This window comes from Chlorocebus sabaeus, chromosome 1 (assembly GCF_047675955.1).
Source record: "Chlorocebus sabaeus isolate Y175 chromosome 1, mChlSab1.0.hap1, whole genome shotgun sequence".
Classification (NCBI taxonomy): domain Eukaryota; kingdom Metazoa; phylum Chordata; class Mammalia; order Primates; family Cercopithecidae; genus Chlorocebus; species Chlorocebus sabaeus.
Genome location: NC_132904.1, coordinates 90,966,463 through 90,984,903, shown reverse-complemented (window position 1 = coordinate 90,984,903; position 18,441 = coordinate 90,966,463). Strand labels below are relative to the sequence as shown.

The 18,441-nt window shown below is 37.7% G+C and overlaps 1 protein-coding gene across 4 annotated transcripts in view; it reads left to right on the top strand.

Moving 5' to 3' along the window:
- Positions 1-14,097, top strand: part of MRE11 (MRE11 homolog, double strand break repair nuclease) — a 78,064-nt gene extending 63,967 nt beyond the window's left edge. For 3 of the 4 annotated variants that reach the window (XM_008020567.3, XM_008020569.3, XM_008020566.3), the window contains exons 19-20: positions 4,293-4,368; positions 13,775-14,097. In XM_008020567.3, coding sequence (XP_008018758.2) covers positions 4,293-4,368; positions 13,775-13,831 — 133 coding nt within the window. In that variant the 3' untranslated portion in view covers positions 13,832-14,097. Of the gene's footprint in view, positions 1-4,292; positions 4,369-11,236; positions 11,311-13,774 lie in introns of all 4 variants that reach the window. The other variant, XM_038005321.2, reaches the window with a different exon arrangement.
- Positions 14,098-18,441: the final 4,344 nt, after the last annotated feature.

Genomic DNA, 18,441 nt, shown 5'->3' with positions numbered 1-18,441 from the left:
GGTCCCAGCTGAGAGTAAGGGCATGAGCAGGAACTCCAGAAAGAAGGGTGATTGAGGAAAAGCCTTATATTAGTGTTTCTCAAGCTTTTTTTTCATGATCTCAGCCATTTCTTGATTATCCAAGGAGAAGAATTAAGTAACTTAGATGTAATTCAATTTCTCCCTAACATTAGAAATTAAATACTTAAAGAATGAAATTTTGGGGGGTAGGGTTGAGTTTGAGAGGGCCAAAAACTATTGTAATAGCTATGATTTTTCATCCCACCCTATTCCCTGGAGCCAATTTTTGTTTTTTGTGATATTGACCCCACTGAGAATATAAGCTGTATGTGACTTAAAGGTTAATGTTAGAACAAGTGTAAGTGTAGTTCCATGTTCACTTATTAGATCCTTTAAACATCATGCTAGGTTCTGGGGATAGAAAGATAAAAGAAGTGTTTCTTCCTTCAGAGAATTTACACTTTAGTGGTATGCTAATTACAGGGCACTGCTAATCCACCAAGATAAATGTTTTATTCAGGTGTAATGAAATCTAAGGGATGTGCCAATATATTCCTGGGAAAGGTCACTGAAGGTTTTACAAAGAAGATAGGTGACATCTGAGCTGGTGATCAGCCGATCAGTTAGCATGCATTAAAGGAAATGATCTGGTGTAGAGAGAAGAAACAGTGGCACAGGACACAGGCATCTACTTTGAAGGATGGTCAGGGAAAGCCTCTGAGGAGGCTACATTTAAGCCGAAATTTTAATAAGGGAAATGTGGCCTTGTGTAAAGCAGAGGGACAAGTGCATGCAGCCTGTATTAGTCCATTTTCTCGCTGCTGATAAAGACATACCTGAGACTGGGCAATTACAAATCAAAGAGGTTTAATGGACTCACATTTCTACGTAGCTAGGGAGGCCTCACAATCATGGCAGAAGGTGAAAGACATGTCTCATATGGCGGCAGACAAAAAGAAGATAAAAAGAGCCAAGTGAAAAAGATTTCCCCTTATAAAACCATCAGATCTTGTGAGACTTATTCACTACCATGAGAATAGTATGGGGGAGCTGCCCCTGTGATTCAATTATCTCCCACCAGGTCCCTCCCAGAATACTTAGGAATTATGGGAGCTACACTTCAAGATGAGATTTGGGTAGGGACACAGCCAAACCATATCACAGTCTATTGAAGAAGCAGGTTTAATAATGTTATTTAGGAGCCAATGACTAAAGTGTGGTGGAAAAGGAGGTGGTTTGAGATGAGAATAGAAAAGAGAGGCAGGGTAAATCATGCTTCAGGAGCAGGTGAGCACTACAAAGGTTTTGAATGTCCTTATAAATGCAGTGGGAATCCACAGAAGGATTTTAAGAAAGGAGTGGCACCTTCTGATTTACATTTACAAAGGATCACTGTGATTGCAGAACAAGTGTAAATAAACTTAGCTGAAAGGAGGGTGCTGCAGGGAGTCTGAGCTAAGAGAGATGATGGAGGCTTGCACAGGCTGGTGGTAGGTGAAATGGAGAAAACAGATGGTTTCAGGATATATTTTGAAGATAGACATGACAAAACTTGAGTATGGATTAAATATTTGGAATGAGGGAAAATAAGGAATCAATATTGATTTTCTGGTTTCTTGCTTGAGCATTTACATTGTGCCATATATTGAGAAGGGCATAAAAGAAGAAAGGACAGATGTGTTGTAGGGAATGATAGGCATATAATGAAAAGTTCCACTTTAGATGTGAAAAGTTTGAGATGCCTAGAAACTTACATGAAGGGAGGTTATAGGCAACTGAATGTGTGAATTCTGAACTCAGATGAGGGATTTGAAATGATACTTAGATTTACCTCTGGACAGCATGCAGATGGTACTTAAAACCATGGGGATGGATAGGATCACCTCAAAAAAGAAGGCAGAGCAGAAGAGGGTTTGTTTTCCTAGCCTGCAGTTTTAACCTTACCCAACCTTTGGGTAGAGTAGAAAAAAACAATAAAGACATGAGAAAAGTCCAGGAGAGTATAGAGTTGCAGAAGGCCATACTGGCCTTTATAGGAATAAAAAATACCAAGATGGGCATAGATGCAAGTCAGTTTCTATGTTTATGGTAAGCAGTGGAGGGACTTATTTTAGCTCATGAAGGTTTACTTGAATTTCTCAGGACTCCTTTGGTTCCAGCTGATAGAAACCTAACTCAGATTCTCTTACAGAAAAGGAGATTTATCGGAAGATTATCAGGATACCTCAGGTTTTGGAAGGAAGTCCTTGTTTGGTTGTTGTTGTCTTTGTAAATTGAAGCACACACAAATCAGATCTAGCTTTCTAAGTTTTTTTTTTTTTTTTCCAGAAATGGGTCAAAATACTATTTTGATATTTTTGATATATGCTTAAGGATATTAAAGAAAAAATAGTTTGCTTTTGTTATCACAGTAGATTGTTTACTCTTCAGCTGTATAAATGTCTGCCGATTTCTTTAGACATGAAATAGTAATATAACTCACCGTTGTTTGGCACTTCCCATGTGCCAGACACTGCTCTGAGCATTTTACATGTAAGTTAGCTTGTGTGGTGCTCACAACTTTCCCAGGAGATAGAGTATAGTTATAACTTTATCATCCCCATTTTACAGATGAAGTGTGAAGCACAGTGGCTAAGTAACTTACCTAAGGTCACCCAACTAGTCATACAAGCGAGGCATTCTGACCCCAAACTCATCTCTGTTGTTGCTTCTTGGTATGGTAACTAACTTCTCTGACCATTGTGCAAGCAATAAGAATCATTTAAGTTTTGAGAGGCTGTTTAAAATTTTAGAGGCAATTTCCAAAATTGACATTTTGGAAACACATCAGAAATCAGCTTTGGCAGATTGGTGTTTCTAATTACAGCATCTAAATGATAATTTAGACTGTTTTTGCAGATTTTTTTAGTAATTGCAGGTTATGCATGGTGTTTTATTTATAAACTATTTAAGCTCTGCCATCTACTAGAGTGGACCTTGATAAATGTGCTGATCTGCTACCTCTGAACCTTAGTTACTCTTCAAGTTTGCCTGATAAATCCTTCTGTCCTTTCCTTTTGTGCAAAGGACCTGTGAATTTTTCTATTTACTTCTGACATAAGATCTCATGATTCTCATTCTTTTTTCCAGATAAGACCTTTAGACATATTCTTTTGCTATAATGACATCCCAAAGCATGTTAATAAAATTGTAGACTAAGAATTTATAAACACTGCTTTTATTGAAGACAGGAATCAGCAGACTTTTTCTTAACGGGCCAGATAGGAAGTATTTTAGGCTTGGCAGGTCAAGAGGCAAAACCAGGGATATTATATAGGTAGACACTTGTATAACCATTTAAAATGTAACCATTTCAAAATGTGAAAACCATTCTTAGCTTATAGGCCATTAAAAAAAAAAAAAAAATTGGTGCTGGGCCAAATTTGCTTACTAGCCCCGATCTCAAATGGCTTAAATTTCTTATTAGTTAAAAGGCATAGGAATTTACTGCAAGTTAAGCTTTGTAAGAGTAGGAATCAGCTGGGCGTGGTGGCTCACGCCTGTAATCCTAGTACTTTGGGAGGCTGAGGTGGGCGGATCACGAGGTCAAGAGATAGAGACCATCCTTGCTAACATGGTGAAACCCCATCTCTACTAAAAATAGAAAAATCAGCTGGGCCTGGTGGCATACTCAGGAGGCTGATGGAGAAGAATCACTTGAACCAGGAGCTGGAGGTTGCAGTGAGCCGAGATCATGCCACTGTACTCCAGCCTGGAGACAGAGCGAGACTCTGTCTCAAAAAAAAAAAAAAAAAAAAAGAGTAAAAAGAGTAGAAATTATGATTTTCTTATTAACTGAGATTTGAGTAGAAAATATTTCAATGTTCCCATGGTTTTCAGAAATGGAAGATGGTAATGGATACATTTTGGTATATGATAAGTACTATAATAATGTAAGTCAGCATTGTTGTAGTACTTAATGTGTGTCAGGCACTGTTCTAAGTGTTTAAGCATATTAACACATTTAGTCTTTATAAAATTATTATCCCCATTTTACAGATGAGGAAATTGAAGCACAGAGAAGTTAAGTAACTTGCTCAAAGCCACATAGGTAGTAAAGGGCAAAACCAGAATTCAAGCCTCAGCCCCAGAGTCCTTTTCCTTGTAGTTTTATTGCCTCTGATGTAGATTTTAAGGGAACTGTGTGTTGTTTATATTCATGGCAGCTGCTAGACTGAAAAACTTAGCCAGAAAGGCACACTTGATGAATCATGTAGTTCATTGTGTTCATTTTTGTTTTTGTTTTGCCTCAGGTGGTCCAGCACATCATCCAGCAAAATCATGTCCCAGAGCCAAGTATCGAAAGGGGTTGATTTTGAATCAAGTGAGGTAAATAAGTAATATTGTTAAATTTTAATTAATTTTTAACTTTATAAAGTTTAAATAGAGACTGCTAGCTAGTTGCTGAACTTTTTTTTTTCTTTGATAAATAACTTCATCTTTTAGGTTCAGGGAGTACATGTGCAGGTTTGTTACATGGGAATTGCATGATGCTGAGGTTTGGTACAGATCTTATCACCCAGGTAGTGAGCAGTAGACAGTTTTCCAACACACATCCTACTGTCAGCCTCCCCTCTCTAGTAGTTCCCAGTGTCTGTTGCTCCCGTCTTCAGGTCCATGTGAACTCAGAGTTTAGCTCCCGCTTATAAGTGAGGACATGTGGTGTTTGGTTTTCTGTTCCCATGTTAATTTGCTTAGGATAGTGGCCTCCAGCTGCAAAGAACATAATTTTGTTCTTTTTTTATGGCTGCATAGTGTTCTGTGTTATATATATACCACCATTTTCTTTATCCAATCCATATTGATGACAACTTAAGTTGATTCCATATCTTTGCTATTGTAAGTGCTGCAGTAAACATATGAGTGCATGTGTCTGTTTGGTAGAATGATTTCTTTTCCTTTGATGATACAGCCAGTAATGGGATTGCTGGGTCGAATGGTAGCTCTGTTTTAAGTTCTTTGGGAAATTTCCAAATGGCTTATAATGGCTGAACTAATTTACTTTCCAACACTGTATAAGCATTCCGTTTTCTTGACAACCTCACTAGCATCTGTTGTTTTTTGGCTTTTTAGTAATAGCCATTCTGACTGGTGTGAAATGGTATCATTGTGGTTTTGATTTACATTTCTCTGATGATTAGTGATGATAAGCACTTTTTCTTGTTTGTTGGCTGCTTTATATGTCTTCTTTGTAATGTGCCTGTTCATTTCCTTTGCCCATTTTCTGATGAAGTTATTTGATTTTTCCTTACTGATTTATTTACATTCCTTTTAGATTCTTGACATTAGGCCTTTGTTGGATGCATATTTTGTGAATATTTTCTGTCATTCTGTAGGCTTTTTGTTTACTCTGTTGATGATTTCTTTTCTTTTTTTTTTTTGAGAGGGAGTTTTGCTCTTGTTTCCTGGGCTGGGGTGCAACAGTGCAATCTCGGCTCACTGCAACCTCTGCCTCCCGGGTTCAAGCGATTCTCCTGCCTCAGCCTCCCGAGTAGCTGGGATTACAGGTGCCCGCCACCACTCCTGGCTAATATTTTGAATCTTTAGTACAGACGGTTTCACCATATTGGCCAGGCTGGTCACAAACTCCTGACCTTATGATCTGCCCCCCTCCGCCTCCCAAAGTGCTTGGATTACAGGTGTGAGCCACCGTGCCCGACCCGATAGTTTATTTTACCGTGCAGAAGCTCTTTAGTTTAATGAGGTTCTACTTGTCCGTTTGTGTTTTTGTTGCAATTGCTTTTGGGGATTTAACCAAAAATTATTTGCCAAGGCCGATGTCGAGAAGGGTATTTTCTTGGTTTTCTTCTAGGATTATTATAGTTTGAGGTCTTACTATTAAATCTTTAATTCATCTTGAGTTAATTTTTGTATATGGTGAAAGGTAGGATCCATTTTCTTCTGCACATTGCTAGCCAGTTATCCTAGCACCATTTATTGAACAAGGAGTCCTTTCCCCTTTGCTTGTTTTTGTCAGCATTGTCAAAGATCAGATGGCTGTAGATGTGCAGCTTTATTTCTGAGTTCTCTGTTCCATTCCATTGGTCTGTGTCTCTTCTTGTACCAATACCATATTGTTTTGGTTACTTTAGCCCATAGTTCAAAGTTGGGTACTGTTATACTTCTGGCTTTGTTCTTTTATACTTCTGGTTTTTGCTTAGGGTTGCTTTGTCTATTTGGGTTCTTCTTTGGTTCCCTGTGAATTTTAGAATAGTTTTTTTCTAATTCTGTGAAAAATGATGTTGGTAGTTTGATAGGGATAGCGTTGAATCTGTAGGTAGCCCTGGGCAGTACGGCCATTTTAATGATACTGATTCTTCAGTTCCTAAGCATGGAATGTTTTTGCATTTGTTTGTGTTATCTGTGATTTCTTTCAGCAGTGTTTCATAGTTCTCCTTGTAGAGCTCTTTCACCTCCTTGGTTAGCCATATAGCTATGTATTTAATTTTCTTTGTGGCTATTGTAAATGGGATTGTGTTCTTGATTTGACTCTCAGCTTGAACGTTATTGGTGTATAGAAATTCTACTGACTTTTGTACACTTTTTTTTTTTTAATTATTCTGAAACTTTGCTGAAGTCATTTATCAGTTCTAGGAGGCTTTTGGCAGAGTCTTTAGGGTTTTCCAGGTATAGAATCATATCATCAGCAAAGAGAGATAGTTTGACTTCTTCTTTTCCTGTTTGGGTGCCTTTCTTTCTTTCTCTTGCCTGATTGCTCTGGCTAGGACTTCCAGTACTATGTTGAATAGGAGTGGTGAGAGTGGGCATTCTTGTCTTTTTCCGGTTATCAGGGAGAATGGTTCTAGCTTTTGCTTGTTCAGCATGATGTTGGCTGTGGATTTTCATAGATGGCTCTTATTATTTTGAGGTATGTTCCTTCAGTGCCTAGTCTGTTGAGGGTTTTTATCATGAAGGGATGTTGGATTTTATCAAAAGCTTTTTCTGTGTCTGTTGAGGTGATCATATCGTTTTTGTTTTTAATTCTGCTTTTGTGGTGAATCACATTTACGGATTTGCATATGTTGAATCATCCTTGTATCCCAAGGTTGTACTTATCATGGTATATTAACTTTTTGATGTGCTGCTAGATTCGGTTTGCTAGTTTCTTGAGGATTTTTGCATCTGTGTTCATCAAGGATATTGGACTGAAGTTTTCTTTGTTTTGTTGTGTCTCTGCCAGATTTTGGTATCAGGCTGATACTGGCTTCATAGAATGAGTTAGGGAGGAGTCCCCCTCGATTTTTTTGGAATAACTTCTGTAGGATTGGTACCAGTTCTTTGTATGTCTGATAGAATATGACTTGAATTCATGTAGTCCAGGGCATTTTTGGTTGGTCAGTTTTTTATTACTGATTAATTTCGGAATTTGTTATTGGTCTGTTCAGGTTTTCACTTTCTTCCTGGTTCAATCTTGGGAGGTTGTGTGTTTCGAGGGATTTATCCATTTCCTCTAGATTTTCTAATGTGTGTGAATAGTTGTTCGTAGTGGTCTCTAAAGATCTTTTGTATTTCTGTGGGGTCAGTTGTAATGTCATCTTTGTCATTTCTGATTGTACTTATTTGGATTTTCTCTTTTTTTCCTTTGTTAATCTAGCTAGCAGCCTATCAATTTTGTTTATTGTTTTAAAGAACCAATTCTTGATTTCGTTGATCTTTGGTATGGATTTTTGCATCTCAGTTTTATTCAGTTCTTCTCTAATTTTAGTTCTTTCTTTTCTTCTGCAAATTTTGGGGCTGGTTTGTTCTTTTATTTCTAGTTCTTCTAGGTACAATGTTAAATTGTTAATTTGATTTAAATTAACACATTAACAAATTAAATTGTTAATTGGATTCTCTTAATGAAGGCTTTTAGTTCTGTAAGTTTTCCTTTTAACAGTTTTAGCTGCATCCCTAAGATTTTGTAAGTTGTGAGTCTATTTTCACTTTCATTAATGAAATTAATTTTATTAATGAATGAATTTTTATTAGTTTTAAAGAATTTTTTTATTTCTGCCTTAATTTCATTATTGACCCAGGAGTTATCCAGGAATAAATTAAGTTCCATGTATTTGTGTAGTTTTGAGAGATCTTAATATTGATATCTCTTTATTGCACTGTAGTCCAAGAGTATACTTGGTATGATTTTTATTTTTTTGAATGTATTTAGACTGACTTTATGACTGAACACGTGATCTATCTTAGACTATGTTCTGTGTGTAGATGGGAAGAATTTGTATCCTTCCGTTATTGGATGAAGTATTTTGTAGCTGTCAGTTAGGTCTGATTGGTGAAGTGTCAAGTTTAAGTCCCAAATTTGTTAGTTTTCTGGCTGGATGATCTTTCTAACACTGTCAGTGGGGTGTTGAAGCCTCCCACTATTACTTCCTTGCTGAGTCTTTTTTTAGGTTAAGAAGAACTTGATTTATGAATTTGGGCATGTATATATTTGGCATAATTAGGTCTTCCTGTTGAATGAAACCCTTTATCATTATGTAATGCCTTTCTTTGTCCCTTTTTACTGTTGGTTGGTTTAAAGTCTGTTATATCTGATAAAAGAATTGCGACTCCTGCTCTTTTTTGTTTTTTATTGCATGTTAGTTCTCCATTCCTTTACTTTGAGCCTGTGTGTGTCGTTACATGTGAAATGGGTCTCTTGATGACAGCAGTCAGGTCTTGTCCTTTTATCCAACTTTTCACTGTATTCCTTTTAAGTAAGGACATTTAGTCAATTTATATTCAGGGTTAGTATTGATACATGAGATTTCAATCCTGCCGTTGTATTGTTAGCTGGTTTTGTAGACTTAATTATGTAGTTGCTTTATAGTGTCTCTAAGCTATGTGCTTAGTGCGTTTTTGTGGTAGTAGGTGGTGTTTTTTTGTTTCCATGTTTAGCACTCTCTTAAGGACCTCTTGTAAGGCTGATCTGGTTGTAATGAATTCCTCAGCCTTTGCTTGCCTGAGAAGGATTTTATTTTTCCTTTGCTTATGAAGCTTAGTTTGGTGGGATATGAAATTCTTGGTTAGAATTTCTTTTTTAAGGATGCTGAAAATAGGTCCCCAATCTCTTCTGGCTTGTAAGGTTTTTGCCGAGACGTCCACTGGTAGCCTGATGGGGTTCCCTTTGTAAGTGACCTGACCCTTCTGTCTAGCTGCCTTTAAGATCTTTTCTTTCAAGTTGACTTTCGTGAATCTCATGACTGTGTGCCTTGGGGATGGCCATCTTATATAATGTCTCATAGGAATTCTCTATATTTCTTAATTTGCATGTCAACCTTTCTAGCAAGATTGGAGAAATTTTTCTGGACTATAGCCTCAAATATGTTTTCCATATTGCTTATTCTGTCTCCTCTCTCAGGAATGCCAATGAGTCATAGATTTTGCCTGTACATAATCTCATATTTCTGAGGGTTTTTTTTTTTTTCATTCTTCTTCCTTCTTTTTCTTTATTTTTCTCTGACCAAGTTGATTTGAAGAACTGGTTTTCAAGCTCTGAGATTCTTTCCTCAGCTTGGTCTGTTCTGCTGTTAATACTTTCAGTTGTATTATGACATTCTTGTAATGAATTTATCAATTCCAGAAGTTCAGTATGGTTCTTTCTTGAAATGGCTATTTTGTCTTTCAGCTCTTGGATTGTTTTACTGGATTCATTGGATTGGGTTTTAGCTTTCTCCTGAATCTTGATGAGCTTCCCTGCCATCCAGATTCTGAATTCTATGTCTGTCATTTCAGTAATTTCAATCTGGTTAAGATCTATTGTTGGTGAGCCAGCAGGCTCATTTGGTGGTAAGGGGACATTTCTGGCTTTTAGAATTGCCAGAATTCTTGCACTGATTCTTTCTCATGTTAGAGGGCTATTATTCCCTTAACTGCAGTGTAAGTTGAGTATATTCAGTAGGCCTTGTTTCTGGGTGCTTTCAGAGGGCCACAGCTCTATATAGATCTTTACCGTGGCTAGATTCTTGCCCTGGGTGTCACAGAAATGTATATCGGCGAATTATTTTGTTATAATTTTGACTATGATCCGGTAACTGGCAGTTAACATTAATGTCCAGCAGATAGGCTCTTACTCAGCTGCATATTTCTTTTGTATTTCTGTGTGTTCGCAGCCGTGCTCTGTGGTGGGGATGGGGAGAGAGAGGACCACTCACAAGGGCCACTTCTGGGCCATGAATGAGGCCCCTCCTATCACTGGCACCACATCTGCATCACTGTTGTTTGGTGTCTTGGGCTGCAGGGTGTCTTGGGTTGCAGGGCTCCCTCAGACAGAGGCCATGGCTGCCACACAGGCCACACCCTTCCCAGACCAGCACTGTGGAGGAAGGCATGTCCCATTCCTTCACTGGCCCATGAACCCACATGTCTCACTCCTCTCAGTGTTCTGAAAGTGGGATTTCTCCCCAACTTGAATGCCAGCAGCCCAAGCTGTGTGCTGTAGCCCTGTAGCACTGGGAGCAGCCTGTGGCTCCATTGTTCGGACCCTCAGGTCAGGCACCAGCAATCTGAAATGCTCCCAATCCCAGGCTACCAGGAAGGTACTTAGGTGAAGCCACCAGCAAAAACAAGGCTGGACAGCAGAGGCTGCCCTGTGCACACATTCCTGCAGGGCAGCTTGGCAAGGGCCCTGGAAGGGGCTGTAGGGGAGGAGGGCCTGCAGAACAGGTGTTCCTCTGTCCCGCAGGGAAGCTGGCCCCACTCTGTCCTGCCCCAGCATTCAGGTGGGGCAACTCCTACTCGAAGGGAAATAAGAAGTCTTGGGGGATGGGCGCCTATGGCCACCTTCTGCTGCAGCTCCCTTGCGTGTAAAAACCCCTGGGCTCCATGCATTCTGGAGCTCTGTCTCTGCCTACTGTTTGGGCAGATCCCCCGCCAGTTGAAATGTCTCCAGGGGGCATGGAATCTTGTAGCTAGGATCTCTGAGGTCCATAGTGAGAGTGGACTGCCCCATTGTCCATTCACTCATCCCATCCTAGGAGCCTTTCAAGGCCAAGAACCAGCCCTGGCAATGGGCAACCCCCCACAAGGTTCCCAGCATCCTCCCTCTTCAGCTTCCAGTTCATTTCACGTCTCTGTCAACTCTTGGTGTTTTTTCTCCAAAGATCTGCTCAAAATATGTTGACTTACTTGATATTTTGGTCTTTATCAGTGGCAGTGGTGCTTCTTGGCCCTGTCTAATTGGCCATCTTGTCCTTCTTCCACTAAAAATTATTTTTAAAAATAGTTTCAGGCCGGGCGCAGTGACTCACACCTGTAATCCCAGCACTTTGGGAGGCTGAGGCAGGCGGATCACCTGAGGTAGGAGTTCGAGACCAGCCTGACCAATATGGAGAAACCCCATCTCTACTAAATATACAAAATTAGCCAGGCATGTTGGCACATGCCTGTAATCCCAACTACTCGGGAATCTAAGGCAGGAGAATTGCTTGAACCCGCGAGGTGGAGGTGGCGGTGAGCTGAGATTGCACCATTGCACTTCAGCCTGGGCAACAAGAGCAAAACTCCGTCTCAAAAAAAAAAGTAGTTTCATTGATAACCTTCCTTTGAACTATAGTTAAGAGTTAAGAAGTAACATATGTTGAGTGCCCATCAATGTAATTACCTCAGATATAAAAGTCCTATAGATTTTTAAAATATGATATTCACTCAGCTCTTATTTGCCCAGTTAACAGTGGGATCAGAATTTTTTTTTAGCTTCTACCATTTACTTATATTTGGAGAGATGATGATGATGATGATGATGATATCCCAAGAGCTTTTAATATTACTTTAATGAATATTTATTAAGTACTCACTATATGCTCTACAAGTGTCATGTAGAGGGTGGCACATGGTGGTAATTTCATGACATGGAGGTATTCAGGCATTGTCTGAAATGTTCTCTGGTAGGATGTCTGGAAAAAACTCCAATTCCAGATCATGTCTGCAACCATGGTATCTCCTCCACCATGAATGAGGAGGAGGAGGAAGAGGAAGAGTTATAAGTCAGGACTTGCCTCTTGCCTTTATTAATTTGCTGTTTCAATTAAGTTTAAATAAAACTACAGGACTGAAAGATGCTGCCCTTCCCCTTTCCTTCATGGCTACCATTTGAAGGGCCTTTGCTCATTTTTGTTGAATTGCTTGAAGGTATTTCTCTTAGGCCCATCACCCCTTTCATTTATTTATTTTTTTTAATTCAAAAAACTGTTAATTGTAGCAAAAGTATAACATAAAACTAACCATTATTAAATGTACAGTTCAGTAGTGTTAAATAGATCCATATTAAACAGATTTTTAGCACTTTCTCATTTTGCAAAATTGAAAATCTGTATCCCTGAAATAGCAAGTCTCCGTTTCCCCATCTTCATCCCCTGGTAACTACCATTCCACTTTCTCTTTCTATGAATTCAACTACTCTAGGTACTTCATATAAGTAGAATCATAGAGTATTTGCCTTTTTGTGACTGGCATATTTCACATAGCGTAAGTTCCTGAAGGTTTATCTGCGTTGTAGCCTGTGACTTACGCCTTTCATTTTTAGCTTTGGCTGCTGCTGCCATGTTCCCTATATTTCAGCTGTGGTTTAAAACAGCTCGAGAGGACGCAACTCAGGCAGCCAAGAAAAATGGCAGCAAGAGCTCATTCTACCTATTAAATACTAACAGGTTGCTTCCAGGAGGGAAGTGAGCAATTATTGTTTGTTTATTCCAGAACATCTGGATATACATGTGGTTATATGTTACAGTTAAAAATTTGTATACTAGTTCATGTTAACTGCAAAGACAAACTATTAGCAAATTATCTATTAGACTTCATTTGGATTTGTCTCTGGTTTATTTAAGTTTTGCCTTTGATAGTAGCAGAAAATGAATCAATAAATGCAAATGAATTTATATTTCTTAAGGCATCCATTTCTCACCAGAGATAGTTAATTTAGCTAACATTTGGAAGTGCTGATACCACCAACAAAGCCTAGCATCAAATAATTTCTTTTTTTAATGTCTTAAACACAGATAAAAAATTTACAAACAAATTTGCTTTATTTTCTGAATATTTATAGAATACATAAGAATTGGTTTTATGTTGTCTTCATAAAATTGTATAATTGGGCTTATCTGAGGTTTGTTTTCATTCTCTTTAATTAAATTATTAGTTAATATCTCATATTCCTATTTATTCTTACCATGCATACAATCTGTAGCCCATTGGCATGGGAACTCTTGAAATACTGCATGTATTTCTTTTTTTATCCGAAAAACTATTTGAAAGCTTGCTTTGCTAGGTTGTTTTTTACATGAGTGTGAGAGTAGCTAGCTATTTCTAGCATTAAATAGGTAATGGGAAATAAAAATTACAGCTCTTTCTGAGTTAGATCTCCATGTGGCTTCATTATTTTTTTGCTGTGAATTTCCAGAAGAGTAGATACAACTGTAATAAAATGTAAATGAGAAAATCTATTCAAAAATCAAATATAAAATGACTTGAGGAATTTTTTTTTCTGGCTTACCTATAATTCATTTGTCTTTATTAAGATTAGTGAGAGAAATGTGTGTGGTTTATATTGTAGATACATGCACACACAGCAGGATAAATTTTCATTTTAATGCTCATTAAGAATTTAATTGTACTTGCATATTTCACAGTTATAAAGGAAATAGAAAAATAAAGTCTACCCCATGTGAAATGACTCTCACTGGTATTGTTTTGTCCATAAGAACTTCTGTCTTGTTTCAGTGAAGCAAGGAACAATCACTAATACAACATTTGTATCTCATTTCAGGATGACGATGATGATCCTTTTATGAACACTAGTTCTTTAAGAAGAAATAGAAGATAATATATTTAATGGCACTGAGAAACATGCAAGATACAGGAAAAATCAAAATGTTACAAGCTAAGAGTTTACAGTTTAAGATTTTAAGTATTGTTTCCTGAGCATGACTCCATAAGTAAGAAATTTCCAGCTCAAGGACATATACAGTAGCATTGATTCACCTTGTTTTTTTAACCTTGTTGTTATAGTAAGAGCTTTGTTTCAATATCGTTCTTGAGTTAAGATTAAAATAAAGCTACCATTTTACATTTCTGCTTCATGATCAAAAACTATGTCAGTATTTTAATATGGTTACATTTAGCCAAAGTTGAGGGAAAGAGCTTATAAAATTTAACTTCTTCGTAATTTAAGTAATTTCCTAGAGGTTCCGTGTTTCCTGAAAGTTAAAACAATTTATGTGAACCTGTGCCTAAATTCACTGTTTGTTACTATATATGTTTTTTTCTAATGCTTCTTAAAAGACTAAATGATTAGAAGTACGTAATAGTTTGAACAGGTATGTTCTTATTTAAAAGAGTAGAATAACCTGTCAGAATTACTGAGTTTTTTATTCCAGTTGTAGCAAAGATTGCAAAAGATTATGTTCCCATTAAGTGGTAGTAATTTCCTTTATTATTCTGTATCCTTAATGGTGTTCTCTCTCTCTCTGTCCCCCATTTCCCCCTCTCCCTCTCTCCCTTTCTTTTTCTTCTCTTTCATACATATGTGTGCACCTATTTCTAGGAGGAAAAGGGTTAAAAATTGTTTTAAACTACATCCTGAAAATATTAAAGAATTTGTTTTAGGTAGTGTGGTCAGCTGAACCTTACAGTAAAGTATAGAAATATATTTAATGTGGAATGTCAATTCCAGGATTTCTCATTAACAATATTTTATCTTAACTTTGGTTCCTGTGAAACATTTCTGAATGGGTGATTCCAGAAATCTTAGTAGCTCATGTTAAGTTTCTGTTTTTTACTTGTTTTCAGGGAGAAATAAGAATTAGACATCTTCAGATTTAAGTTAAATAATCCCAATCTTCTTTATAATACTCTGTAAAAAGATCCCTGAGATTATTCCTTCTTTTAGTCTTATGCAACAGCTTTACTTTAAAATTCTCTAAGGAAGTTATAGATCTTGGGAGTACAACGGCCCAACATTTCTTCATAGGTAGAAACAAATACTTGACTCATTGATACTCATGACCATTAGAATAGTCATACCTGGAATGTGTCAAATTATAAGAGACAGACATTTGGTTAGTGGCTACCTCATATAGCACTTTTGAAGAGGCCTAAGTCAAAACTTGCAGTATAACATTCTATTGACTTTCTTAAAAATATTTTTTCTGTACCTGACTTGAGCATAAGGGTTATTTGAGCAAGTACCATTAACTCAGTGGAAGGCATTGTCCTGTGAAATATTCTCAGGCAGATCTGCCCATATCTTTATTGCACTTGAAATTTAATATTTCTAGTATTTGAACAAAGCAGTGGGTTGAGTCAGGGGAGAGCAGTGCTGTCCATAAGGGAGTGGAAGCTACCAGGGCAGGCAGTGTCTGGGTGATGCCGTGCTACCTACGCCTGCACAAGCCATGCTGGCTCAGACTGAGCTGTGGGCCACATCAGCTAGTGGCTCTTCTCATGCATCAGTTAGGGGGGTCTGGATGAGAGTAATAGTGAGGGAATGGTCACTAAAGTATCCTGACAAGTTCCTAGGAAAAAAGCAATAAGGCTTTTTTCCTTTAAAAAAAAAAAAAATTGCTCTTGGCTGTGAAAAGAGGTACTAAATGTGATTCACTTCACCACTAAGGAAAGTGATGCCATAGCAGTTACAGAGGGTGAAAAATCTCTCCAACTAATTCAGGTCATTTTGTGAATGGTATGTATCAAGCCCTGAAAATATGGTAAATAAAACGTGACAGGGAAACCTTTCTTTGACTGACTATTGTTACATAGTTAAATGTGCTATATATCCTTAATATTTTATATTGATGCTGCAAATCGGTTGGTTTTGGGGGAGTTTCGTTTTTTGTTTCTAACAATTTTCAGACCTGTTGGTATAGGAGTGTAGAGGTCTTTCAGATGATTTGAAAGCAGCTGCATTTGCTCTTGGAGGCTTTGGGAGAGCAGGAATGAAAACATTCAGAGGAAAACATCTGTAGGGAATTCTTCTGTTGCTTACCAAAGAATAAATATCTTTCTGGTGTTTTGTTTCCTATCAAAAAAATACAACAGTGCATTTACAAGGTTAAAGATTCCTCGAAGTTCTAGGAAATTGTAGAAAATATAAGTGGTGCTTAGAAAATTCAAGTATTTAGGAATGTGACCTCTTAATTCAGGTACGTGAAAGACTTTTTTCCCCAAACTTTTAAAAGTAGGAAATACAATAAATACAGAAAAGTCATATGGTTGAATAAATTATTATAAAGTGAGCACTGATGGAATCCCTATACAGGTCAAGAAATAGTGCACTGTCCTGGACCCCCATTATATTGTTTTCTCCTTTCTGAGTAACCAGCCCTGACTTCTGTAATTTAAAAACTCCTACTTTTGCCACAAGGTGGTGCTTCTGCCATTACATGCAGTTAGGAGGATGCAACTGTAAATCTAAAATTAGGAAGTTAGTGTAGTTGCAATAAACTTAGAACATATGCATTAATACTAAACCTATACAGTATTACCATAATTAGCCTTCTAATAATGTAAATTGCTTTACTTAGGTATTTCATTTGGTTTAGCCTGTTATGGAATTTACCAGCTTGATAAATTTTGCATATCAAGGTTTATAAAGAAAAGGAATATTTTATGTTTTCATAAAGAGAAAAATCCATTCTTAGAAAAAAACTGAGTTAAAAAGTATCTCAGTGGGCTGGGCATGGTGGCTCACGCCTTTAATCCCAGCACTTTGGGAGGCCAAGGCGGGTAGATCACCTGAGGTCAGGAGTTCGAGACCAGCCTGACCAACATGGTGAAACCTCATCTCTACTAAAAATACAAAAAATTAGCCAGGCATGGTGGCATGTGCCTGTAATCCTAGCTACTCAGGAGGCTGAGGCAGGAGAATCGCTTGAACCCAGGAGGCGGAGGTTGCAATGAACCGAGATTGCGCCATTGCACTCCAGCCTGGAAAACAAGAGCAAAACTCAGTCTCAAAAAAAAAAAAAAAAAAAAAAAAAAACTCAATGTAAAATATCTTATTTGGAAATATAGAATTTAAAAGCAACTTTCCCCCAAAGTAATCTGATGTCCTTTTTGTATCTGTCATATATTTAATTCATAGTATTTTGTGTTTTTTTTAAAGCTAACTACCACTAAGATCATGATAGATGTTTGGTGTAATAAAGATTTGGGTTTCCATATTCTTGAATGAAAAAGATCCACATTTCATCATTTGCCTGTTTCATTTTCTTTTAGTACGTTTGAACTCAGTTTGGTTAGAAAATACTAGAATTTTAGTTTGATCTAAAGAACCAGCTTACATAACTTACTGTTGCAATGTACATTTGTATGTTTTTGGTGTGTCAAATAACTGGATCTGATTTTAGCTCTTTTTAATGCATTTTTATTCTTCAAATTCAGACATTGAATACATATTAAAATGTGTATGCTTACCTGTCATCTTCTCCCTATCAACAATTAGGAACATGTTTCTCCAATTACTGTTGGCACGACTACCAAGAAAAATTGTTGAATTAGAACCCCAGCGCCGGGCATGGTGGCTCATGCCTGTGATCCTAGCACTTTGGGAGGCCAAGGCAGGCAGATCATCTGTCAGGAGTTCGAGACCAGCCTGGCCAACATGGTGAAACCCCAACTCTACTAAAAAGACAAAAATTAGCCAGGCATGGTGGTGGGTGCCTATAATCCCAACTACTCAGGAGGCTGAGGCAGGAGAATCACTTGAACCTGGGAGTTGGAGGTTGCAGTGAGCCAGTATCACACCATTGCACTCCAGCCTGAGCGACAGAGCAAGACTCTGTCTCAATCAGTCAGTCAATCAATAAGAACCCCAGATTGTATAGCTACATATTTTAGTCCCCTTATCAAAGTATATGTTCTCCTTGGTACTTATTTTGATATTCTGATTTTTCTACATATGCTTTATCAACCTCTTAATTAAACCATCATTGTCTATTTTGAGAGATAACGGCACTGCTTCCCATTGTGTGTTTTAAATGTTGTTCTTCAGTTTGAGTCAAATAAAAGGATATTTAATCTATGGTGCCTTGACATTAAAAGTGGTAAAGTGATTTTTAAAGGGCTCTTGGCTGGTTGTTGCACATTATGGCTGATTAACAACAGACATTTAATGGATATTAGGCTGGTTGGCCCATGCAAACTTTCTTCTGCCTCTGAGCCACTGTGTAGTCAAGATGGGTCACGTACAAATACCCAAAACTAGTGCATAAGTACCCTTGATCACAGTGCCTGTTTAATATCAATACCAAGTGTTTCGTGTTTATATTTTATGTAAAAACAAGAATTTTCTACATAGAAGCTTATAACTGCAGTCTTCCTGTTAGTGCATTTGAACTGATTGCAAAGTATATCTGACTTTGAGTACATTTTGCTAGAGGCAAAAGGCCATTGCTTAATAGGCTGAGAGGCCCACCTGCATTTCCACTGGTTCTT